Source organism: Canis aureus, chromosome 24, assembly GCF_053574225.1.
Source record: "Canis aureus isolate CA01 chromosome 24, VMU_Caureus_v.1.0, whole genome shotgun sequence".
Lineage (NCBI taxonomy): Eukaryota > Metazoa > Chordata > Mammalia > Carnivora > Canidae > Canis > Canis aureus.
The window spans coordinates 20546910-20572150 of NC_135634.1; the positions used below are offsets into that span (position 1 = coordinate 20546910).

General features: G+C 34.8%; 1 protein-coding gene and 1 pseudogene across 5 annotated transcripts in view; one reads left to right on the top strand and one right to left on the bottom strand.

Annotated features, from left to right (window-relative positions):
• CBR4 (carbonyl reductase 4) overlaps positions 1–25241 on the bottom strand; it is a 207510-nt gene that overhangs the window by 178264 nt on the left and 4005 nt on the right. For 4 of the 5 annotated variants that reach the window (XR_013363011.1, XM_077868513.1, XM_077868515.1 and 1 more), the window contains exon 4: positions 23268–23402. Coding sequence is in view for 4 of the 5 variants with exons in the window: in XM_077868513.1 (XP_077724639.1) it covers positions 23268–23402 (135 nt within the window). In the remaining variant the exon portion in view is untranslated. Of the gene's footprint in view, positions 1–6387; positions 8955–23267; positions 23403–25241 lie in introns of those variants that run through there. The other variant, XM_077868512.1, reaches the window with a different exon arrangement.
• LOC144295889 (cytochrome c oxidase subunit 7C, mitochondrial pseudogene) lies at positions 10116–10400 on the top strand (annotated as a pseudogene).

Consider the following 25241-nt stretch of genomic DNA (forward strand, 5'->3'; position numbering starts at 1 on the left):
ATAAAATAAGAAATTAAAAAGTACATGGAAACAAATAAAAATGAAAACACAAAGGTTAAAAACCTTTGGGATGCAGCAGAAGCAATCCTAAAAAGGAAGTTTCTAGCAATACAGGCCTACCTCAAGAAGTGAGAAAATTCTCAAACAGCCTAACCTTACACCTAAAGGAGCTAGAAAAAGAAACAAAATCTAAAACCAGCAAAAGGGAAATAAAAAATTAAATAATAAGTAAATAAATAAAAATAAAACCAGCAAAAAGAAGAAAATAATTAAGAGCAGAAATAAATGATACAGAAACAAACCGAAAAAAAAAAAAAATAGGTCAATGAAACCAGGAGTTGGTTTTTGAAAGAAAAAAAAAATCATAAAATTGATAAACTTGTAGCCAGAATTATCAAGGAAAAAAGGACCAAAATAAATAAAATCACAAATTAGAGAAGAGAAATAACAACAAACACCACAGTAATACAATTAAAAGAAAATGTTATGAAAAATTATATGCCTAGAAGAACTGGATAAATTCCTAGAAACATAGAACCTACCAAAACTGAAACAGGAAGAAATAGAAAATTTGAACAGACTGAATTACTGGCAAAGAAACCGAATCAATAATTTAAAAAAAAAAAAAAAAAAAAAAAAAAAGCCTCCCAACAAAGAAAAGTCCAGTAGCAGATGGCTTCACAGGCAAATTCTACCAAAAATTTAAATAAGAGTTAATACCTATGCCATTCTTTGTGAACTATTCCAAAAATAGAAAAGGAAGGAAAACGTCCAAATTCATTCTATGAAGCCAGCATTACCCTAATACCAAAACCAGATAAAGACACCACAAAAAAAAGAGAACTACAGGCTATTATCTCTGATGAACACAGATTTAAAAGCCCTCAACAAAACACTAGCAAACCGAATCCAACAATACGTTAAAAAAATCATTCACCAAGATCAAGTGGGATTTATTCCTGGGTTGCAACAGTGGTTCAATATTTGCAAATCAATCTGATACATCACATGAATAAGAGAAAGGATAAGAACCATATGATCATTTCCATGTATGCAGAAAAAGCATTTCACAAAGTGTAACATCCATATATAATAAAAACCCTCAACAAAGTAGGTTTAAAGGGAATATACCTCAATATAATAAAGGCCATAAAAGAAAAACCCATAAATAAATCTTCAATGGGTAAAAAGTGAAAGCCTTTCCCCTAAGATCAGGAACAAGACAGAGATATCCACTCTCACCACTGTTATTTAACATAGTACTTAAAGTCCTAGCCTCCACAATCAGACAACAAAAAGAAATAAAAGGCATCCAAATTGTTAAGTAAAATTTTCACTCTTTGCAGATGACATGAGGCTGGACAAAGAAAACCCTAAAGACTACCAAAAAACTGCAAGAACTGATAAACAAGTTTAAAACTGGCAAGATATAAAATCAATGCACAGAAGTCAGTTGCACTTCTATAATCTAACAATGAAGCAGAAGAAAGAAAAATCAAGTAATCAATCCCATTTATAATTACACCAAAAACCATAAGATACCTAGGAATAAGCCTAACCAGAGATAAAGGATCTGTACTCTGAAAACTACAGAATACTTATAAGAGAAATTGAGGAAGACACAAAGAAATGGAAAAAGATTCCACACTCATGGATTGGGAGAACAAATACTGTCAAAATGGCTATGCTACCACAACAATCTACACATTCAATGTGATCCCTATCAAAATACCACCAGCAGGGATGCCTGGTGGCTTAGCAGCTGAGCCTCTGCTTTCAGCTCAGGGCATGATCCCAGTCCCGGGATTGAGTCCCACATTGGGTTCCTTGCGTGGAGCCTGCTTCTCTCTGCCTATGTCTCTGCCTCTCTCTCTGTCTCTCATGAATAAATAAATAAAATCTTAAAAAAAAAAAAATACCACCAGCATTTTTCAAAGAGCTGGAACAAACAATTCCAAAATTTGTATGGAACCAGAAAAGACCCCAAATAGCCAAAGGAATGTTGAAAAATAAAACCAAAGCTAGAGGCATCACAATTCCAGACTTCAAGCTATATTACAAAGCTGTGATCATAAAGACAGTATGGTACTGGCACCAAAACAGACACATGAATCAAGGAGACAGAACAGAGAATCCAGAAATAGACCCTCAACTCTATGGTTAACTAATATTTGATAAAGCAGGAAAGAATATCCACTGGAAGAAGTAAAGTCTATTCAATAAAGGTGTTGGCAAAATTGGACAGCCACATGTAGAAGAGTAAAACTGGATCATTTCCTCACACCATACACAAAAATAGACTAAAAATGGATGAAAGACCTAAATGTGAGACAGGAATCCATCAAAATCCTAGAGGAGAACCCAGGCAGCAACCTCTTTGACTTGGCTGCAGCAACTTCTTGATAGACATGTCTCCAAAGGCAAGGGAAATAAAAACAAAAATAAATTACTGGGACTTCATCAGGATAAAAAGCTTTTGCACAGCAAAGGAAATAGTCAACAAAACCAAAATGCAAGTGGCAGAATGGGAGAAGATATTTGCAAATGTCTTATCAGATAAAGGACTAGTATGCAAAAATCTATAAAGAACTTATCAAACTCAACACCCAAAGAACAGACAGTCCAATCAAGAAATGGGCAAAAGACATGAATAGACATTTGTCCAAAGAAGACATACAAATGGCCAACAGACACATGAAAAAATGCTCAACATCACCCAGGATCAAAAAAATACAAGTCAAAACCACAATGAGATACTACCTCACATCAGTCAGAACAGCTAAAATGAACAACTCAAAAACAGATGTTGGTGAGTATGCGGAGAAAGGGGTGTATATCCTCTTACACTGTTGGTGGGAATGCAAGTTGATCCAACCACTCTGGAAAACAGTATGGAGATTCCTAAAAAAGTTAAAAATAGAACTACCCTATGACCCAACAATTACACTACTACATATTTATTCAAAGGATACAAACATAGTGATTCAAAGGGGCACCTGCACCCCAATGTTTATAGCAGCAATGTCCACAACAGTCAAACTATGGAAAGAGCCCAGATGTTCACTGACAGATAAATGGATAAAGAAAACATGGTGTATATAGAAAATGGAACATTACTTGGCCATCAAAAGGATGAAATCTTGCCATTTGCAATGACCTGGATGGAACTAGAGGAAATCATGGTAAGTAGAAAAAGACAGAGAAAGACAAATACCGTATAATTTCACTCTTGTGGAATGTAAGAAACAAAATAGATGAACATAGGGGATGGAAAAGAAAAATAAAATAAAAAACAGAGAGGGAGAAAAACCATAAGAAACACTTAACTCTAGGAAACAAACTGAAGGTTGCTGAAGGGGCAGTAGGGAAGAGGTGATGGGGTAACTGAGTGATGGGCATTAAGGAAGGCATTTGATGCAATGAGCACTGGGTATCATATGCAACTAATCCATCACTAAATTCAACTCCTGAAATGAATAAAACAGTATATGTTAACTAAAACGAGTTTAAATAAAACATTAAAAAATAAAAATAAAACTACTGGGATTACATCAAAATAAAAAGCGTCTGCACATTGAAGGAAACAACCAACAAAACTAACGGCAACCTACAGAATGGGAGAAGATATTTGCAAATGACATAGCCAATAGAGTGTTAATATGTGAACTATATCAAGAACTTTTACAATTCAACACCAAAAAAAAAATCAATAATCCAATTTTTAAAATGGGCAGAAGACATGAACAGATATTTCTCCAAAGAAGATATATATATGGCCAACAGGCACATGAAAAGATGTTCATCACTTATGATCAGGGAAATGCAAATCAAACTACAGTGAGATAACACCTCACACCTGTCAGAATAGCTAAAATCAACAACACAAGAAACAAGTGTTGGTGAGGATGTGGAGAAAAAAAGAATCCTCCTGCACTGTTATTGGGAATCCAAACTGGTGCAGCCACTCTGGAATACAGTATGGAGAGTCCTCAAAAAGTTAAAAAAGGAACTACCCTAAGATCCAGCAATTGTACTTAAAGATTTATTATTTGAGAGAAAGAGAAAGAGAGCATGTGAGTGGGAAGTGGAGAGGAACAAAGGGGGAGAATCCTCAAGCAGATTCCCAGCTGAGCACGGAACTCAATGTGGGGCTCAACTACTTTCTTACATCATACATAAATTCAAAATGAATTAAAAGCCTACATGGGAGACCTGAAACTGAACCACCCAGGGATCCCCTCAAAAAAAATTTTTAATTGAAACTGTAAAATTTCTAAAAGAAAACATAGGTAGTAATATCTTAAACAGCAGTCTTAGCAATATTCTTCTAGATAAGTCTCCTCAGGCAAGGAAAACAAAAACAAAAATAAACTACTAAGAATACATCAAACTAAAAAGCTTTTGCACAGGAAAAAAAACATCAACAAAACCAAAGGCAACCTACTAAGTGGGAGAAGATATTTGCAAATTATATATCCAATAAGGGATTCATATTCAATATATATAAAGAACTTATACAACTCAACACCAAAAAAACTCAAATAATCCCATCAAAAAATGGGCAGAGGACCTGAATCAACATTTTTCCAAAGACATAGAGATGGCCAACAGATATATGAAAAGATGCTCAACATCACTAATCATCAGAAAAATGCAAATCAAAGCCACAATGAGATAGCACCTTACACCCATGAGAATGGCTAAAATAAAAATGACAAGAAAAAGCAACAGTTGACAAGGATGCAGAGAAAAAGGAACCCTGTACACTGTTGGTGGGAATGTAAATTGATGCAGCCACTGTGGGAAACAGTATGGCAGTTCTTCAAAAAACTAAAAATTGAAACACCATGTTACCCAGTAATTCTACTACTGGGTATTTACCCAGAGAAAATGAAAAATTAAGTGAAAAAGATATATGCATGCCTATGTTTATTGCAGCATTATCTGCAATAGCCAAAATATGGAAGCAATCCAAGTGCCCATCAATAGAGGAATGGATAAATAAGATGTGGAGTATATAAATATACAATGGAATATTACTCAGCCATAAAAGAGAATGAGATCTTGTCATTGGTGACACCATGGATGGACCTAGGGGGTATTATGCTAAGTGAAATAAATCAGAGAAACACAAATAACATAGGATTTCACTTATATGTGGAGTCAAATACACAAAAAGCAAAAACATACCCCTAAATACAGAGGTCAAACTGATGGAAGGAGGTAGGCAAAATATGAAGGGGAGTGGGAGATAGTCTTCCAGTTACCAAATGAATAAATCACAGGAATAAAAGGCATACAGAATATAGTCAATGGTATTCTAATAATGAGGTATGGTAACAGATGGTAACTACACTTGCAGTGAGCATAGCATAACACATAAAGTAATGGGAGTAGTATTACCTGCAGAACTTTTTTTTCCAAAAAAAAATTTTTTTAAAGACTTTATTTATTTATTCATGAGAGACACAGAGAGAAAGAGAGAGAGAGAGACAGAGGCAGAGACACAGGCAGAGGGAGAAGCAGGCTCCATGCAGGGAGACCAACGTGGGACTTGATCCCGGGACTCCAGGATCAGGCCCTGGGCCGAAGGCAGGTGCTAAACCACTGAGCCACCCAGGGATCCCCTCAAAAAAAAAAATTTTAATTGAAGTATAGTCAACACGCAGTATTAAATTAGTTTTAGTAATACTACTCCCATTTTGATTATTAGCCCAAGAATTCTAAGTTAAATTTCTGGTAATCACTCAAACTAAGGTATACTGCCTAAGAGAAAACAGTTGATTGGCTTAGGATTGCAAATTCAGTTTTAAATTGAAAGTAAGCATCAAAATCAGAGATAAATGACCAAAAAAGATAAACTACAAAAAAGGTAAATCACAGGGATTTGATCAAAAAATAATATTCCAGGACAGATATATCAGAATAGATACATCTCAATGACTATCATTAATTATAGCACAAAGTAATGGACTGATGATCTTGAATCAAAAAATTATAGTGGTTGGAGTATATCCAATGTACTCAGAACTGAGGAGGCAATGCAGGGGTATCAAAAGAAGTACCAGATAATTACCAGGTATTCAATCAATATTTGAGTTACTTAAATTAGCTAAATGAATGGGAACACAGTACAGTCTCTACCCTCAGGAACTTACAATGTAGTAGAAAGATAAAACAAATACAAAAGAAACTTACTTATTAAATAATTTGAACACAGTTTACCCTCGAACAATGCAGGGAGTTAGGGGCACTGATCACCTGCACAGTCTAAAATCCACAGATAACTTTGATGCCCAAGAACTTACCATGAATAGCCTATTGTTGACCAGAAGCCTTATCAATAACATACACACACACACACACACAAAAAACATACACAGTCAGTGAACACATTTTTGGCAAGTTGTACGTATTACATTCTGTATTCTCACAATAAGCTAGAGAAAACATCATGAAAATCATAAAATACATTTACAGTACTGTACTATAAAATATCCACATCTAAGTGGACCCACAAAGCTCAAATCCATACTGTTCAAAGGTCAATTGTATGTCAAGTTAAGAAATCACTGAAGTTCTTGAATAGCTGAAGATACACAACTGCCAACTGATTGAAGATAAATTTAAAATAATTTTTAAGGCATCAGGAAGCCTGCTGTAGAATTTAGATCTGACTTTATTACTTTTTATTTTTATTACCTTTATCACATGGCATTTATTTAGTATATCCTATTCACACCTTTGCACTGACTTGACATATAAAATTAAATCTGTGTACATAATGTTCAGCTCCAATAAAACTGTAAAAAAGATTACTTTTAAAATACAGTAAATATATAACACATATTTTGAAATGATAATAAAAATCAACCTGAATTCAGTGACATTTAAAATATCACATTATTCCCCACAGAAGTGTTCAATGTAAAATAAATGTTGCCTGATAGTCTACATTCAGTTTGTATCTTTACCTCTATTTTCAAGCAAATACTTTCTTTTTTTTTTTTCAAAGATTTTATTTATTTATTCATGAGAGACACAGAAAGAAAGAGGCAGAAACAAGAGGGAGAAGCAGGTTCCATGCAGGTTGCCCAATGTGGGACTCAATCCCAGGACTCCAGAATCACACCCTGAACTGAAGGCAGACACTCAACCACTAAGCCACCCAGGCATCCCACAAATACTTTAAAATTAGTGCTCTGCTCCTTATAAATCTCCTTTTTTTAAAATAACATCTGATTGTTTTTTTAATTTCCATATGCAATGTAATGTTTAAGCACGCTGCTTGGGATGCTCGTTCTAAAAAAACTGTTGGCCAGTATTCAGAATATCCTTTTGGTTTTAAATACTGGTCAGGAGAAACAAATGATGTAAAAATACATGAATAGTTTTCTATTACAGAAATGAAAACCTGATTTGCATCCAGAAGTGCAAGAGGTGAAGAGATTTAACCCTTTCCCCAGATGATAGGGCAATATATGATATATTGCTTCAGATATTTGAGAAGGCTGTGATGTATTTTTATACTGACATAGAAAATTATAAATTACATTGAATTAGTATCCATAATCACTATATATATATATATATTATGGATACTAATAATATATATTATATATATATTATACTAATATATATATTATATATATTATATATATATGGATACTAATAATATATATTATTAGGCAGAAATTCCAAGGGCGGGGAATGCTTCGGTCATTAAGAAACCGCCTGTGAGCGAGCCAGGTGAGCACAAGAGTCAGGTGAAGCTGCGACTCCCTGTGGGGTGGGGCACAGTGGGTCAGGGCAGAGCAAGGAGATATATATATATATATACACACACACACACACACAAACCAGTTCTAAAACAATTCACTGGTTTAGAATTTATGAGCGGAAAGCTCACAAGGTACAGGAGACATTTTATTCATTGTTACTGCATATTTATTCATCGTTTATATTTCTAATGTTTCGGGGTAAAAATCATATTATATTCATTCACACAAAATACTCATAATTTTTAAGTAGTTTGCTATACTGTTTTGCGGGTTAAAAACACACACACACACAAAAAACCCTGCTTCTATTTCCTAAATTGATCAGATCTATGCAGCTCATTCCTATACCAGATGCTAAAACCTTAAGGTTAATCCTCATCATCTTTGAGAATTTCTATAGAATGCGTCAACTATACTGCACCTATATTTATAAATTATATTGCCCAGCTGCTTAATCAGGACTAATGCACTCAAAGAAACTAGATTCTAAATTCATGCCAGGTAAACTGATGTTTTTTCCAACCTGTATAAAAGTTGATCTTCTAAGGCATATGGAAAAGAAATACAATGTTTAACTGGCAGGACAGCTTAAGTACTGACAACCGACCAATGCCCTACAAATACTCCTCTATTTTGCCAATGGGCTGAAGATTAACTTCAACAGCATCCTGCCTGATACAATGAAGTCAATCATGACAATTAGATCATATGATGTGTGTGACTTTTGAGATAAAATATTTAAATTAAAATAGTGTCTGTTTCTATCACTTGCAAATGTCTATATACTAAAATCTCTACAGTCTATAAGGTACATACCATTTAGAAAACACAACTGGTCACACATTGCTCTTTTCAAATATACTCATATAAAGATGGAAATCAATGTTTGTAGCATCAACAGGTTTAATTAGCAAATTAATAATTATGACTGTCAAATCAATAGCCAAAGTGTGCCCTTGATTGTAATCAATATTATGACTAACTAATCTGTAAATTATATCACGAGTTGTAATCCCCCATCCACTACTAGAACGTGCCCTGTAATATATGGTGATTCTAAAAGAAACACAACTGCATGTGCCACATCAATAGGTTCTCCAAACCTCCCAAGAGGGATATTTTTCTTTAAATGTTCTTCCTTCAAGTCTTTCGTCATATCTGTGTGAACAAATCCTAAAAAAGAAATGTTTATTTAGTTGAAAAGCATAGACACTACGATATCTGCTCAATTTTAAATAAAAACAAACTTGCTCCTGAAAATTTGAGATTTTTAACAAACTTGTTTAGGAAATACAGAGTTCTGCTAGCAACCAAGTAAAGTCTACATTTTTATTCAATTTAACTCAATGAACACTTACTGGACACAAAAACATCTGACTCCGAAAACTTGGCCCAACTCCTAGCACAATATAAGCAGGTAGATACAAACATGAATAAAAATTACATTCCTTAGGTAACCTGTAGTTTACAGAAGAAACATTCTCTTGTTCCCCTAAATATAATAAAAGGTCATCTGGTGAATACCCTTATACACAAAGTACCACAAAAAAGTAATTTTCACTTGATTGGGGGTAGTGGGGTCATAGGGTTAGAGGGAAGAAAGGTGGTCATGTGAACTGATTTGGCAGTTCTGACAAAAATTAGTTTCATTTGGTATAGCTAAGATAGCTGATGGTCAGAAAGACCAGTATTTCCAATACTCATATAAGAAAAAAATCTTATGGAATAATCTTATTCTGATGCAAGCATATACTAAAAACTCAAAATTTAACATGGCATTGGTAAATGAAATGAAGCTTGAAGAGAACATTTTCTAATATATATGATTCTGTAGTATAAAGTACCACATAATATGCTAAACAATCAATTCTTAGTGACTTATAGATATATGCCAGAACTACACATTTTTAAAGAAAATCTAGTGAGATTAGTCTGAGGCAAATACATATTACCAATAAAATACCCAACTTACACAATCAGTATACTGTACACTACCCATTTAAACTTTTATAAGGAAAGCAAATAATTACTGCTCATGAAATTAACAATAAAAAATATTAAAAAATAAAAAAATATTTTTAAAATTTTAAGGTCATGAAAAATACACAGACTAAAAGTCAGACACGTGAAGTGAAAGTTAAATGTCAACCTCAAGAATAGTTTTTTTAAAAAAAGCTTTCATATTGGCTTGTGTTAAAATGAAATCATTTGTAATTCAAACTGTAAATCAACCTAAATACAATGCCATTTAAAGTATTAGGATAGCCCTTCGGCCCCAGCGGAGGAGCAAGGTCGCGGAGGAGAGCGGGCGTGGTGCTGCAGTTCCCGCCGTCTCGGGGACCGCTGAAGGTCGCAGGACCTTCAGCGGTGCTATGTTGGGACAGAGCATCCGGAGGTTCACGACCTCTGTGGTCCGTAGGAGCCACTATGAGGAGGGCCCCGGGAAGAATTTGCCATTTTCAGTGGAAAACAAGTGGAGGCTACTACTTATGATGACTTTGTATTTTGGATATGGATTTGCTGCACCTTTTTTTTTATAGTAAGACACCAACTGCTTAAGAAATAAGGATGTTTTAATTGAGCCACTAAACAGATGTGAAAAGGAACATTTTAAGAGGTGCAGTCTCTGAAAAAAGGATCAAACTCTTAAAAAAAAAAAAAAAAGGATCAAACTCTTGAATTCAACATACTCAACATGTTTGTAAATAAACTTATGGCATGAATCTTTAAAAAAAAAGTATTAGGATAAATGTGAACTAAACACTGTATTAAGAATTAACATTTAAAAAAAAGAATTAACATTAAGGTCACTAGTTTACTTTTTTTTTTAAGATTTTATTTATTTATTCATGAGAGATGCAGAGAGAGAGGCAGAGACACAGACAGAGGGAGAAGCAGACTCCCTACGAGGAACCTGATGCAGAACTTGATCCCAGGACCTAAGGATCATGACCTGAGCCAAAGGTAGGCGCTCAACCAAGGAGCCACCTAGGTGTCCCAGGTCACTGGTTTATTATGTAATACTCTTAGTATTTATTTCCCTTTACCTTAGGTTTCATTTATAAATATCTAAACAGTTTCTTAAAAGTCTTATGAGAAGTAATCATAAAGTTTTCTATCATGAGCTTGAAATAGTGACAGCTTTCTTAGGGAAAAAATAGTAACAAGCTGAATGTCTTTCAAAAAAGGAACTATTTAAAGAAATCATGGTATAGCCACACAGTAAAACAATATGCAGCTATTAAAAACAATGCTATGAAGGACACTTAAATGAGGAAAATAGTATTTGCATATTAAAAAGGAGCTTATAAATGCATTATAATCCCTTTAAAAAGTAAACAAAAAATATATACTAATGACTAAAACAACCACCAAAATATTAACAATGATTATCACTAAATTCTAGAATCACAAGTGATGATTTTTACTTTCTTCTCTGTACTTGTCTGTACTTTCCAAATACTTTACAATATATGTATATTATTTTGGTATTCAAATAAAAAGTTACTGAAAAAGATGCACAGTACTAACTTCAGATTGTCTGTAATGAGGACCTGAAATAACAAAATGATGTTACATTATTTGTTTCACCGTGAGATTACATTGTGAAATATGACCTCTTTGCCATTAAATCTTACATTTATTTAAAAAGTCCACAACATATACTTCAATCCCTTTCATCTTTAAGAACAATGAAATGGCCAGAAGAAATGCAAGAATAAAGAGAAGTAGCTGACACAGATAATAACACTAGATAACCAGCCTTTGCAGAATTTCAAGTGAACTGTAAATGAAACCTCACCTACAGTGAAGAGTCAGAATAATCAATAGGGAATCCAATCACCTTAAAAAGCACTATCATGGGACTTCCTGATATCCAAAGTTTTATGTCTTTGACACACTTATTTGCAAAAATACCTCAGAGTGTATTAGGAAAAGAAAAAAACTCATCTCACATGCTTAAAAAGCTGAATGAATTAAAATTATGAATGTAACATTTTAAGTTGACATTATCTTCTCAAAGAGTTCATGATACACTTACTTTATTCTAAGGTTGATTTGAATTCTGGCAAAATTGGCATAAAATATTTCCCCACTAACTCTCAAGATCCTCAGCAAAAAATCAATAATGTGTTTCAATCTTTAAAAAAAAAAAAAAAAGAAAAAACTTGAGGCACCCGGACGGCTAGTCAGTTGAGTGTCTGACTCTTGATTTCGGTTCAAGTCATAATCTTGGGATCTTGGGATCAAGCTCAACTCAGGGTTTTCACTCAGTGGGGAGTGAGAAATCTCAGTTGAGATTTTCTTTCCCACTGCCCCTCCCCCAGCCCACTCTCTCTCAAGTAAATAAATCTTCAAGAAAAAAAAAGCAATTAAAAAAAACTACAGTAAAAATGTTTTGCAAGAAAAGACCTTGTAATGATGAGTTAGCAAATTCAAATTCCAGACTCAACTTCCAGTGAGTTTTTTCTGATTCTGCTTTTTCTCAAAAGTAGCATTTTGTAGTAAAAAAAGACCATTGGATTAGGACACATTAAACTAGATTCTGGTTCCCTGCTCTACTAAATACTATCAAAGCTATGACCCAAGCAAAGTCATGTACTATCTAAAACTGTAGGACTGTTTCTGTATTATAAAATGAGTGAAGTAGATTGAAAATGATGGATCCCTGAGATGTCCTTTAGCTCTACAAAACTACGATTCTAAGATGAAAAGTATGGCTCACTAAATGACAACTTCCTTGAAGATTAGAAAAGTGAGCTTCCCTAAAAGTACCCTCAGTTCCTACACTGGTAGTTGGGTGGATAATTAGAATAGCTCCAATTCAGGAAGCACAGATGCTAATCTAGGTTTTCATTCATTCTGTACAGAAACAGATCTGCCTAGCTTCTAGGTAGATGTCAGTCCTTACATGTTTGTCCTTTTGAAGACAAAGAATAAGGCCACACAATCTGTGAGAGGCCATCTGAAGTCATTCCCATCTTGGAAAAAAAGGCAGATCTGAACAAAGCATGAGGTACAGAAAGTCAAACCTTAGACAAGAAGAGAGATTTAGACATTGAGACAAGTTTAAGAACACTTCTAGGGAGATGGAAAGAAGTCTTATGCTATAGAGATATTGGCCAAGACGACAGTCTTCCAAAAAACAACCAAGTAAGCCAGATACACAGAACAGATAAAGGATAATATCTTGAGGCTTTTTGATAAGGTCTTGTTCAACATTATAGCCTGGATTCAGTCCTGAATCTGTGTCCATGTTAGGTCAATTTTGAGGATAGAGAGGTATCATCTGAATCCGCAATGGTTGCAAGAAGTCCAGAACTGGAATCGTGATATGTTCAGACACCCACCTCATATGAAGATTCTCCCTCCACTGCTCAAGCTTAGAAGATAAGGATGTTATTTCACAAAGAGAAGTTAGACAGATTCTCCCCAGGTCTGTGAATGTATAGTTATAATGATAATCCTAATGGAACAGCAGCTAGCCAATCCTGAACTCTAGACAAAAAGACTAAAATAAAATAAATATCAGAGGCCAAGTTGAAAAGAAGGGATTAATTCACCAATATTGGATTCTCCTCTTTGATTATGTTTGATGTGGAGACTGAGAACATGTCCAAAGACGCAAAAGCTTTTCTCTCATCATTATCAGCACTTTCTTTTTTAATTAATAGGCTTATTTTTAAAGCAGTTTTAGTTTTAAAGAAAAACTGAGCAGAAAGTAGAGGGAGTTCCCATATACTCTTGTATCACATTACCCCTATTTTCCCCAATTAATACCTTGCCTTAGGGTGGTACATTTAATAGTCCAATATTGATATATAATTTTTTATATTGATACATTTTTAAGTAAAGTCCATAGTTAACATTAGCATTCACCCTTTGGCTGGTATAGTTCTCTGTTTTGACAAATAACATAATGTATCCATCATTACAATATCATACAGAATAATTTAACTGCCCTAAAAATTGTTCTGCAGCTTTAAAAAACTAATGTAAATCTTTCCCAAATTTATCAGAAATGAGGTAAAAAATGTGAAGCTAATCTCTAATGACTCCAGGCTCTAACAAACTGCAATGTCATTTTATGCTGCAGCTCATAAACCATATGATCCTCATTTATAAGTACATTCATAACCCAGGTCACTGCGTATCAGCAGTCTATTGGATTCTCTATCATATAGCGTAAGACCTGAGCAGAGATATTAGCAGTCCTTAAACATTTCACAAATTCATTTTTGTGCTTGTATCTCTCCAGTTTGTGCTCTCTCCTTGGCCCCACAGGACTCTCTTCCATATCATTTGGTCACTGTATTTTTAAAGTTCTGAATATTTTGCTCTCCTACATACGCTTTACTATGCATGTATTTACAATGCCTTTCAAGCTGGGTTACAAAAATTACAAACTACCAGTAGGTGCCACTGTCCAACAAATGATGTTATTGATCACTTGTTGTACAATTAGAGATTTCCAGCTAGAAACAAAGCTATTACTCCTTAAACCAACAACTGAAATGACATACACTGACATGACATGCACTTGACTTAGAACAAGGATACATGTTAGTTCCACATATGTAACAATACACTCAGTATATCTTTTTTTAAAAAGGTACAGATAGGAGCACTTGGGTGGCTCAATTTGGTAAGCATCTGACTCTTGATCTCAGCTCAGGTCATGATCTCAGGGTTGTGAGATCAAGACCTATGTCAGGCTCCACACTAATGTGGAGCTTGCTTAAGATTCTCTCTCTCCCTTTCCTTCTGCCCCATCCCTACTCTCTCCCTCTCTAAAAGAAATAAAGATAAATAAAAAGGTATAGATATACTTATCAACATAAAAGCAAGTACATGTTTCTTGTCCAATAAGAATTTATATGTGATAAATTCTAAATAAAATGTATTTCTTTTATTCATTTTTGGCTAGCTATATGATAAACAGCATCTCACTTCCATATTAGTTATCATTATTTTAGTTTTGAAAGCTTTTATATATAACACCGACCATATATTTAAATAGGACACCAGGATTTTAGCCTATCACCAACATTAACAAGTATAGGATGTATACTATTTGATACATCTACTGGCTCAGGTTTTGATTCTCTAGATTCAAAAGAAAGAATTCTAAAGAAAGAATTAAAATAACCCGAGTCACTTTTCCTTAAAAGAGAACAGGCCTTTGCCAAAAACTAGACCAAGATTGTAAACAAAACAAATTCGTATGTCTTAGTATTATGTTTGTCAAAGTGTATACAGAAGCAGTGTGAAAAATCAATTCCATACTAAATAGCACATAAGAGCACATAGAGTAATACCTGTTTTGAGTAGCTGCCAAGCTTATGCAAACGTTTGTCAATAAGATTTTCTCCAAGTAGTAAACATAAAAGCCCTTCAACCTGAAGGGAGAGGTGGACACTTAAGGTATCCTACAAAAATAAATGCAATGCTATACTATTTGTCAAAATTTAAAATTCATATCCCCTTTGAGTCTTAGCAGTTTCATTCCCACAATTACACTCATATATTCCTACACATACAAAATACACTACATACAAGTATTGCCACTGCATTATAAGTTGTAATGGCAAAAGATCAGAAGCAACCTAACTGCCCATCAAGAGGCAACAGGTTAAATCAATTATGGTATACCCAGAAGACAGACATTACTTGTCTTTTAATTCAGCCATTAAAAGTAACGCAGCAGTCACATAAGACCACATATCAAGGGGGTGCCTGGGTGGCTCAGTTAAGCATCCGCCTTTGGCTCAGGTCATGATCCCAGTATGATGGGGTGCCCCACATGTGGCTCCCTGCTCAGTGGGGAGTGTGCTTCTCTCTCTCTCCCCTCTGCTTGCGTGCTCTCTATTGCTCAAATAAATAAAAATCTAAAAAAAAAAAAAAAAGACCACATATTGTATGATTTTGTTTATATGAACTGTCCAGAATAGGGAAATCCAGAGAGACAAGGTAGATTAGTGGTTACAAGAAGCTGGGGAGATTGGAGGAAAATGCGGAGTGAATGCTAAAAGCGACAGGTGTCTTTTAATATGAGGAAAATGTCTAAAATATATTGTGATGATGATAGAACAATTCTGTAACTATACTAAAAGCCACTGAATTGTATACTCTAAGTGGGTGAATTGTATGATATGTGAGTTGTATTTCCATAAAGCTGTTATTTTAAAATATAAAGCAGTTCTATACAGAATAATATGGATCAACTCTAAGATATATTGTATTATGAATAAAGCAAGGTACAGAACACTGAATAGTATGATACAACTGGTGTTTTCTTTTTATATATATATTTATATATTGTATATTCATATAACTACACACTTACATATTTATATATTGTATGTATACACACATTTTATTGGCTTGTAATATGAATTACTGAAGACACTAGTTAACAGTAATTGCTTTTGAGGAAAGAAACTAGATGATCAGGAGAGAGAAGACTCACTTTTCAATCTATGCCTTTTTGTACTTCTGAATTTTGTATCATGTTCTATTATCTATTGAAAACACATTTTTAAAGTAATGTATCCATTATAGTGTCAATTCATCGAATATTGTTTCTCATATTCAATGTTTTCTAATAGTAAGATTTATCCATGATGAGAAAATTTTATTTTAGATTTGAATAACAAAGCTTAGTAACTAATTGATCTTTAAAAAGTCAATAACATTAGACCGCGAATAATAGCCTAATTTATTATTTTCCCTGTTTCTTGCTTTTCCTGTTAAGATTTGCCTCTTAATAGTTTTCCTTAACTGGAAACTCCATTTGAAGGTGACCAGATAAACTAACATAAGAAGAAACATCTGTTAATGTTGAGGCTTGTCAGTTCTATTAAAAGATCTGGTGATGAATCTGGTTGAAACTACTACCTAAAATAAATAAATAATCCATAAAATCAATTTAATTCCTCTATTTCAACCTGCACTTTGCTTCTGACCAATTAAACATATTCATACTATGAATCCTGCTAAATATATATGGCCATCATAAAAAAGGCCACCCTATGAAGTGGTCACATTTTTAGCAATAGGTTTTTTTTTTAGTACAAATTGTACTGGAAAGTAAGATCTTTAGGAAAGGCTATATAAAACACTCATAAAACTTCCCTTTGTATACAAATTGGATTCCCCATTACTTAGCCTGTTGCCTTGACAACTAATTCACTCTGACAAAATTAAGCATTGCTTCTATGGTGTTTCCATAGCATCATACATGTTCATCTACTGTACATTCATCATATAGCACTATAATTGTTTATATGTCTTTCTCACTGTACTTAGCTCCTTGTAGCAGAAATATCTTTTTCTTTTTTTATAATTTTGGAACCCTTGCACATAAGAGACACTCCAGGAAATCTGCTGAGTTATTATGAGTTAGAGACACTTGTGTTATCCTTTTATCATTCAGCTTTTAAATCATCATAAACTGGAATTAACTCTTCATCACCCACACTACTGTAATCCCTAACAGAGGGAAGCAAATACATGCAACCCCAAATCACAAATAATCTATTCTGTATATGGCTAAACTAGGCTAATACTAAAATCAATCAGGTTGCATAAACATACATAAACAGAAAGCAGTGTCAAAATGACAGTACACATTTTGGATTATCTTTTTTTTTTTTAAGATTTTATTTATTCATTCATGAGAGACACGGGGGGAGGGGGGAGAGAGGGGGAGAGAGAGAGAGAGAGAGAGAGAGGCAGAGACACAGGCAGAGGGAGAAGCAGGCTCCATGCAGGGAGCCCGACGTGGGACTCGATCCTGGGACTCCAGGATCACGCCCTGGGCTGAAGGCAGGGGCTAAAGCGCTGAGCCACTCAGGGATCCCCTATCTTTTTTTTTTTTCTAAAATGGTTATATCTAAACCAGAGTCATTTATCAAATGTTCATGGATTTGGAATACTTGAATTTAGCTAGTCTCTGTGACTTAACAATGAACTGAGATGAAGGCACATAACAGAGTACAAGGGTTATCAGGATATTTTGACATTTCCCTAAGCCTTGCTAGTTTGGCATCACTGCCAAATAAAACACAATCCCAGCACACAAGCTGGAACCATTAGTGACTTGAAATGGAATCGTGGCAAAGGTCTACTCCAGTCTACTCTCTTACAAACAACCAATGAACCAAAATGTCTTTTCTGTATATGGTAATTAATTCTTTAATACCTACAATAAGCTAGGACAAAGATTCCATGGCTAACTGGCAGAGGTATATGAAAACAATCATTTTATTTAAAAGTCGAATAAATACCTACACCAAAAATTTTTTTTTAAGATTTCATTTACTTATTCATGAGAAACAGAGAGAGGCAGAAGCAGGCTCCCTCTGGGGAGCCCTATGAGGGACTTGATCCCAGGACCCCAGGACCATGCTCTGAGCTGAAGGCAGACGCTCAACCACTGAAGCTACCCAGGCACCCCCTTACAACAAATTTTTATCAGACCAGTCAAAGAGTGATACTGCAGGTTGAAGTTTTAGCACTTTATTACCCTCTTTAACTAATCCAGGTAATCTGTGTATGGTTTTGGATTTTTTCTAATATCCATTTGGTCCAAGGACAGTTTATACTTTTTCTAATGCCATGGTTCTTATGTCCTTGATAAATTAAACTTTTGTTTATATTATCTGTATTCTGCTGAACTGATGATTCACAAAGAACTCTAATTTCCAGATAAATGATTTCTTAAAAAAGATTTCATTTATTTATTTGACACAGAGAAACAGAGCACAAGCAGGGAGAAACGTCGGAGGGAGAGGAAGAGGCAGACTCCCCACTGAGCCAGGAGCCCAATGTGTGGTTCCATCCATGGCTGAGATCATTACCAGAGCCAAAAGCAGAGGCTTAACTGACTGAGCTACCCAGGCGGCCCTAGATAAATGATTTTTGATATTACTGTGGGACTTCTTGAGATTTTTGAAATACTAAACTATGTTTCTTAAAACTAGAATCTACTTTGTTACATGGTTTCCTTATAAATTTGTGGAATCCCAGATACTCAAGGTAGCATTCATAATTTTCATTTTGTACTTCTAACTGGATTAGTACTAATTTTATACATGTTTAACTGGTCTGGACACTTTGGAATTCCACTTGGGCAAGGTTTCTGACTAATCTTAATGTCATCATAATTAATACTTGCACATTCACCATTTCTGGCCCTATTTTGGCAGAAAAAAATATGTACAATTATGAATATTTTGCATTTCATGCTTAGGAGAATTTAGTATGTTTTTATGTAGGTATTTTAAAGAAATTTCAACTGCTTCTATAATCCTGTGAACTAAACACATCTTCTGATAGATACCTATATGCTGCATTGTTTCAGTCACTTCTGGGAGGCCTTGTAATGTTAGTAGATCAGAAAACAGACTGGCATCTAAAATATGGCCTCTTTCTTGCCTAGGTGGCTCCTTTGGCAAAGCATCCAACTCTTGATTTTGGCTCATGATTTCAGGGTTGTAGAACTAAGAAGCCCTGCATCCGTCTTCACACTCAGCAGGGAGTCTGCTTCTGTCCCCCTCCCTCTGCATATGTTTGTGATCTCTTTATAAATAAATCTTGTTTAAAAATTAAAAAATAAAATAAATAGTTGCTCAGCAAACTGAGCAACTTAACCTTTTCAAGATGAGCTTTGGCAAAAGTTTTCACTTATAAAGATTCTGCATTCTTATTTTGGTCAAAGTGGAGGTTGGTTTTATAACTTTGTCTTGAAGATTGTATCAATACACTCACATTTCATCAGTCTTTCCCTTCGTCTTGAAGATTACTTAGCACACTGTGAAAATTTAAGTTGAAGGAGGAAATATCAAAATGAGACTTAAGTGATTTGTAGAATGCCTGGTGTTCATGTGTACAGGTGACTACTGAGTGGAATAGAACTTTTAAAAATTTAAGGTAATCAATTTGAAGACCAACAAACCAGCTGTAAGTTGTATATTTTAATTTATTTTAAAAGCCTTAGCATAAGTTAAGAATTGGAAAATTTCTTTAGCTTTTAGAAAGCTACATTTTAATTCCAATCATTGTTTTAATATTTTCCAATTACCTGTAACTGACAGATCAAGTTAATTGGCTTTGCATCCCATTTAATCCATCAGTATTTTCAAGCTATGAGGAATGTCCAAAGTAAGCACAAGAAAAGGAACAGGTGCATAATAATGTTCTACTTGTCTTAAGAAATCTCTGATTTTTGTGCAATTAGCCCAAATCAAACTTGCTTTGTCTTACAAGTGAATTGCATCTTTATTGGCTTGAATTTTTTTACATCTTTAACAAGAATATAAGTGTTCCTGATAGATTTTCTCCAGGAGGCTAGCTCTACTGTAAGCTTCCCCATGTGACTTCTACTATTTTGAAAATTTTTAAACAGCCACATCTATTAAACAGTCATCTTCATTGTTGGCCACTCCAACATATGCCTGGTTTTAAAAACCTTAGTTCCTCTAAGCAGTGCCTCATGCATACATAACAGTACTTTTTGGTGCCAGAGTATTCAGTCTCATTTCTGTTACCACTTTCTTCCTCCCGTGCCACCACACAATGAGCCTCAGCACCTCCATTTATTCATTAAAGAGACAATTACAGATAAAAATCACTGTTAAAATCTTGCTACTTCATAAATTGACTTCTAAAAAGATGTTTCTTTCTCCTGAGCCTGTGTAAATATCTTTTTATCCCTCAAACTTTTCTTTGTATTGAAATTCTTTTTTTTTTTTTTTTTTGTATTGAAATTCTAACATGAACCCTGGATTGCTCTCTAGGGTACAATGAGGTACAGTGAAAGGCATGTTGTCTATTTTGAAAACAAACATTATGTGACCCCTGGTAATTCTTTTTCTGTCAGAATACCAACTTTCTGGAGAAATCAGTATGTCAATTATTGGTTGCTTGGTGAAATGTGTAAATGACATCACATATGCAGCCCTGTTTGATTATTTCCTCTGGTTTATACTATTATTAAAAGCATGTTGTATAATAGACTTATTCAAATATTTTAAATATAGAGAAATTTGTTTCTGTAAGATACACAAGAAATACATTTAGGCAATATACACATTACTTGGAAAGCTCTGCTTTGGGATGCCTGGTGGCTCAGTGGTTGAGCATCTGCCTTCAGCTCAGGGCATGATCCCAGAAACCCAGGACAGAGTCCCACATCGGGCTCCCTGCATGGAGCCTGCTTCTCCCTCTGCCTGTGTCTCTGCCTCTCTCTCTCTCTCTCTCTCTGTGTCTCTCATGAATAAATAAATAAAATCTTAAAAAAAAAAAAAAGAAAGCTCTGCTTGGATAGTGACAAAATCTAAATTAATTAGCAAATGTATCCCAGTGAGCAATAAATCAAAGAACATTCCAAGAAGAGAGAAGGATACTTAAAATGGAAATAGTTCTCCAAAACTACACAATTTGGAGTTTAACAAGTGGATATGTTACCAACACCCACTCCCCAACTTAACCTGAAATTCTTACATTCAACTCTTAAGAGGTCTTAATTTATAACTAATTTTTAAATGAGAAATTTCTCTTGTGTTTTCAGTCTGAGAGTAATCATTTACTAGAAAATGCATTGTGGGGTGCCTGGGTGGCTTAACTTGATTTCAGCAAAGATCATAATCTCAGGATCATGAGATCAAGAATCATGTCAGGCTCCACACCCAATGTGGAGCCTGCTTAAGATTCTCTCTCTCTCTCTTAAAAAAAGAAAAAAAAATGCAATGTGGTTTATGCAAACAAAACAGCCTGGCATTACTCTTGGTCTCTTCCTTGAGGGTAGTACAGAGACTGGCAGTGTGGGCAGGTGTAGCCATTTTAGTCCTGTCAAGACACAGTCATGCCCTCACACATTACACTACTCAAGAATTCAGTAACAGTGAAGATTTCATATTCCTATTCTGATACTCAAATATGCCTGGTGATGGCAATGTACTTACAAACACAGGAACAATCTCTGCTATTATTGTACAAAGCCATAAGGATACATAAACTATATTCTAAAAGAAAGTAAAACTGTCACTATTTGCAAATGACATCATATACATACATACATACATATACATATAAAGAGTCCACCAAAAATATACTAGAATAAATGAATTTAGTAAACTTGCAGGATACAAAACCAATACAGAAATCTGTTGGATTTCTATACACTAATTATGAACTAGAAGAAAAAAATTTTTTAAAAATCTCATTTACAATTACACCAAAAGGATAAAATACTTAGGAATAAACTTAACCAAGGAGGTGAAACCTAATACTCTGAACCCTATAAGACACTGATGAAGAAACTGAAGATGATACATATAAATGGAAAGATATTCCACGCTTACGGATTAGAAGAATTGTTAAATTGTCCGTACTACCCACAGTAATCCCTATTAAAATACCAATAGTAATTTTTCACAAAACTAGAAGAGTCCTAAAATTTATATGGAATCACAAAAGACCCCAAATAGCCAAACTTACTTACTCTTTCCTTCTTTCTTTCTCTCTCTCTCTCTTTCTTTCTTATGCAATCACTGCACCCAACGTGGAGCTTGAACTCACGACCCCATGATTTAAGAGTCACACGTTCTACCAACTGAGCCAGTCAGGTGCCCCCACCCAAAATAATCTTGAGAAAGAAGAGCAAAGCTGGAGGTATCAAGAGCCCAGATTTCACACTATATTATAAAACTACAGCAATCAAAGCAGTATGGTACTGGCACAAAAACACATAGATCAATGGAACAGAATGGAGGCCCAGAAATAAACTCTCTTTTTATATGGTCAATTAATCTATTACAAAGGTGACAAGAATTTACAAAAAAGAAAATACAGTCTCATCAATAAATGGTGTTAAGAAAACTGAACAGCAAAAGAAGGAAACTGGCTATGTAAATAGCTAAGAAATGGAAACAACCTAAATGAGCATTCATGATAGATGAATGGATAAAGAAGATGTGATACATATATATACACAGTGGAATATTACTCAACCATGAAAAGAAGAAAAACTTAGCCATTGGCAACATGGATGGACCTAGAGGGTGTTATGTTAAGCGAATAAGAGAGAGAAAAGGACAAATGACATGATTTCACTTGGACGTGGAATCTTAATAACAAAATGACTCAACAAAAACAGAAACAGACTCATAAATAACAGAGAACTGATGGTTGCCAGAGGGGAGAGGGATGGAGGGACGGGCAAAATATGTAAAGAGGATGAAGAGGTACAAGCTTCCAATTATAAAATAAATATGTCATACGGATAGAAAGTACAGCATAGGGAATATAGTCAGTAATACTGTAAAAACTTTGTATAGTACACAGATGGTAGCTAACCTATCATGGTGAACATTTCATAATATACATAATTTTTGAATCACTATATTGTACATCTGAAACTAACATAATATTGTATGTCAACTATACTTCAATTTTTTAAAAAAGAAAAACGTTTTCACTGACCTGGTGCAACTACATTCACTCTAATTTTCTTTCTTGCTACTTCTTTAGCAAGAGCACGTGAAAATCCAACTAGTCCTCCTTTACTTGCACTGTACACAGACTGGCCAGAATTGCCTTTTAAACCAATAATACTTCCTAGAAAAAATAAAACAAAAGCAAATTTAATTAATGAGTTATTTGAATATTTAAATAATTTACAGTTAACAAAGCACAAACCATTTTGCCTTGTCCTTTGCTAAAATTAGGAGTTCTAAACACTGTCATTTGAGTAATAAGACTTAGGGTTGGAGTCTGCTTCAGATACAAAAAGAAAACAGGTTCTGAAAGAAGCTCATGTAAAACCTCAAATGTCAGGCAGGAGCTTGAGAATTGATCCATTAAGTAAAAGAAACCCACTCTCATCTCTGAGTAGGTCAGATATGGCCCTATAAAGTGTCCAGTAGGAAAGATTAAAACCTGGCTGACTGATTTTATGGGTTCTACAATGCCGACATGAGAAAGTATTCATTTCTACCTAAAAATATAGTTCATCTGAAGATAAATCTCACTAAATTTGAACTACCATCAATCTAAGTTAACAAAGGTTCAACAGGCAGCCCTGGTGGCTCAGTGGTTTGGCGCTGCCTTCAGCCAGGGCCTGATCCTGGGGACCCAGGATCAAGTCCCGCGTCGGGCTCCCTGCATGGAGCCTACTTCTCCCTCTGCCTGTGTCTCTGCCTCTCTCTCTCTCTGTCTCTCATGAATAAATAAATAAAATCTTAAAAAAAAAAGGTTCAACTATAAACTTTTCGTAAAACTGCAGTTTAGTTACCTTCAGTGATGTATTATAACTTGTACTGCCTACTAAAGATTCTTGGGTAGTCTCATTTATATGAATATAAAAGAATATTTATAATTCAAGTATCAACTGTATGCAAATAAATTATTTCAAAACAGAAATAGGGAAGTGATTTTCTGCACCAGTGACCTGTACTTATGATATAAAAATTAATCAAGAACTTCACAAAACCTTTGAAAAATTTTATTTTAGGAAAACATTCCAAACACTTTTTATATTATAATCAACAAGTCCAATATTAAAATATCTGCCTTATATCTTAAAGGCCAGCGAATGACAAAGGAGAGAAAAGAAACATCAGACAGAGGAAATGCAGGTAAACAGCGAAAGGGGTATTTGGGAGAAAGAGAAATCCAGAGACACAAAAAAGAAAGAAAAATATCAGCATCGAAGGAAGGCCAATAGGAAGCTTTAGTTTGCGCCACACTACTGTCCATCTAGTCAGGGAAGTGTTAACCTCTGAAATAATCAGTGAACTTTCTAAGAGTTTAAAGCAGTCCTTTCTGTAAAAAGATTCTCTGACTTGCAATTATGTAACTTTAGCACAATTTTAAAAGCTCTGCATGTATACAAAGGACTGAAGTGGGCTTTTAAAATATATCTAAAAAGGGAATAGTTTAGTGTTAAACAAATAAACCCACATTATCAGGTGATATATATGGGCCAGTAAACCAGCTTCTGAGAATGCAAAAACATCACCTGGCTGTGTTGGAAAGTAAAGGTCGACTAATCTTTCACTGTTTAATCATTTACTAATCTTAATTCTAAGAAACTGATTTCCTACATTTTTAAGGTTTAACGTCAAAAATGTCCTAATTCTTATTAGCACAGTATTCTTTTCTCATTTTCCAAAGAGAAAAACCCTACATTTTGGTTTGGAAAGCCATTTCCTAAATTAAAACAACAGGGCCATTTACTTAAATGGAGCGGCATTCCCCCTTTATGGCCTTTTAAGGTATTACTGATTAAAATTAAAAGGCAGGGGATCCCTGGGTGGTACAGCGGTTTAGCGCCTGCCTTTGGCCCAGGGCGTGATCCTGGAGACCCGGGATCGAATCCCACGTTGGGCTCCCGGTGCATGGAGCCTGCTTCTCCCTCTGCCTATGTCTCTGCCTCTCTCTCTCTCTCTCTCTGTG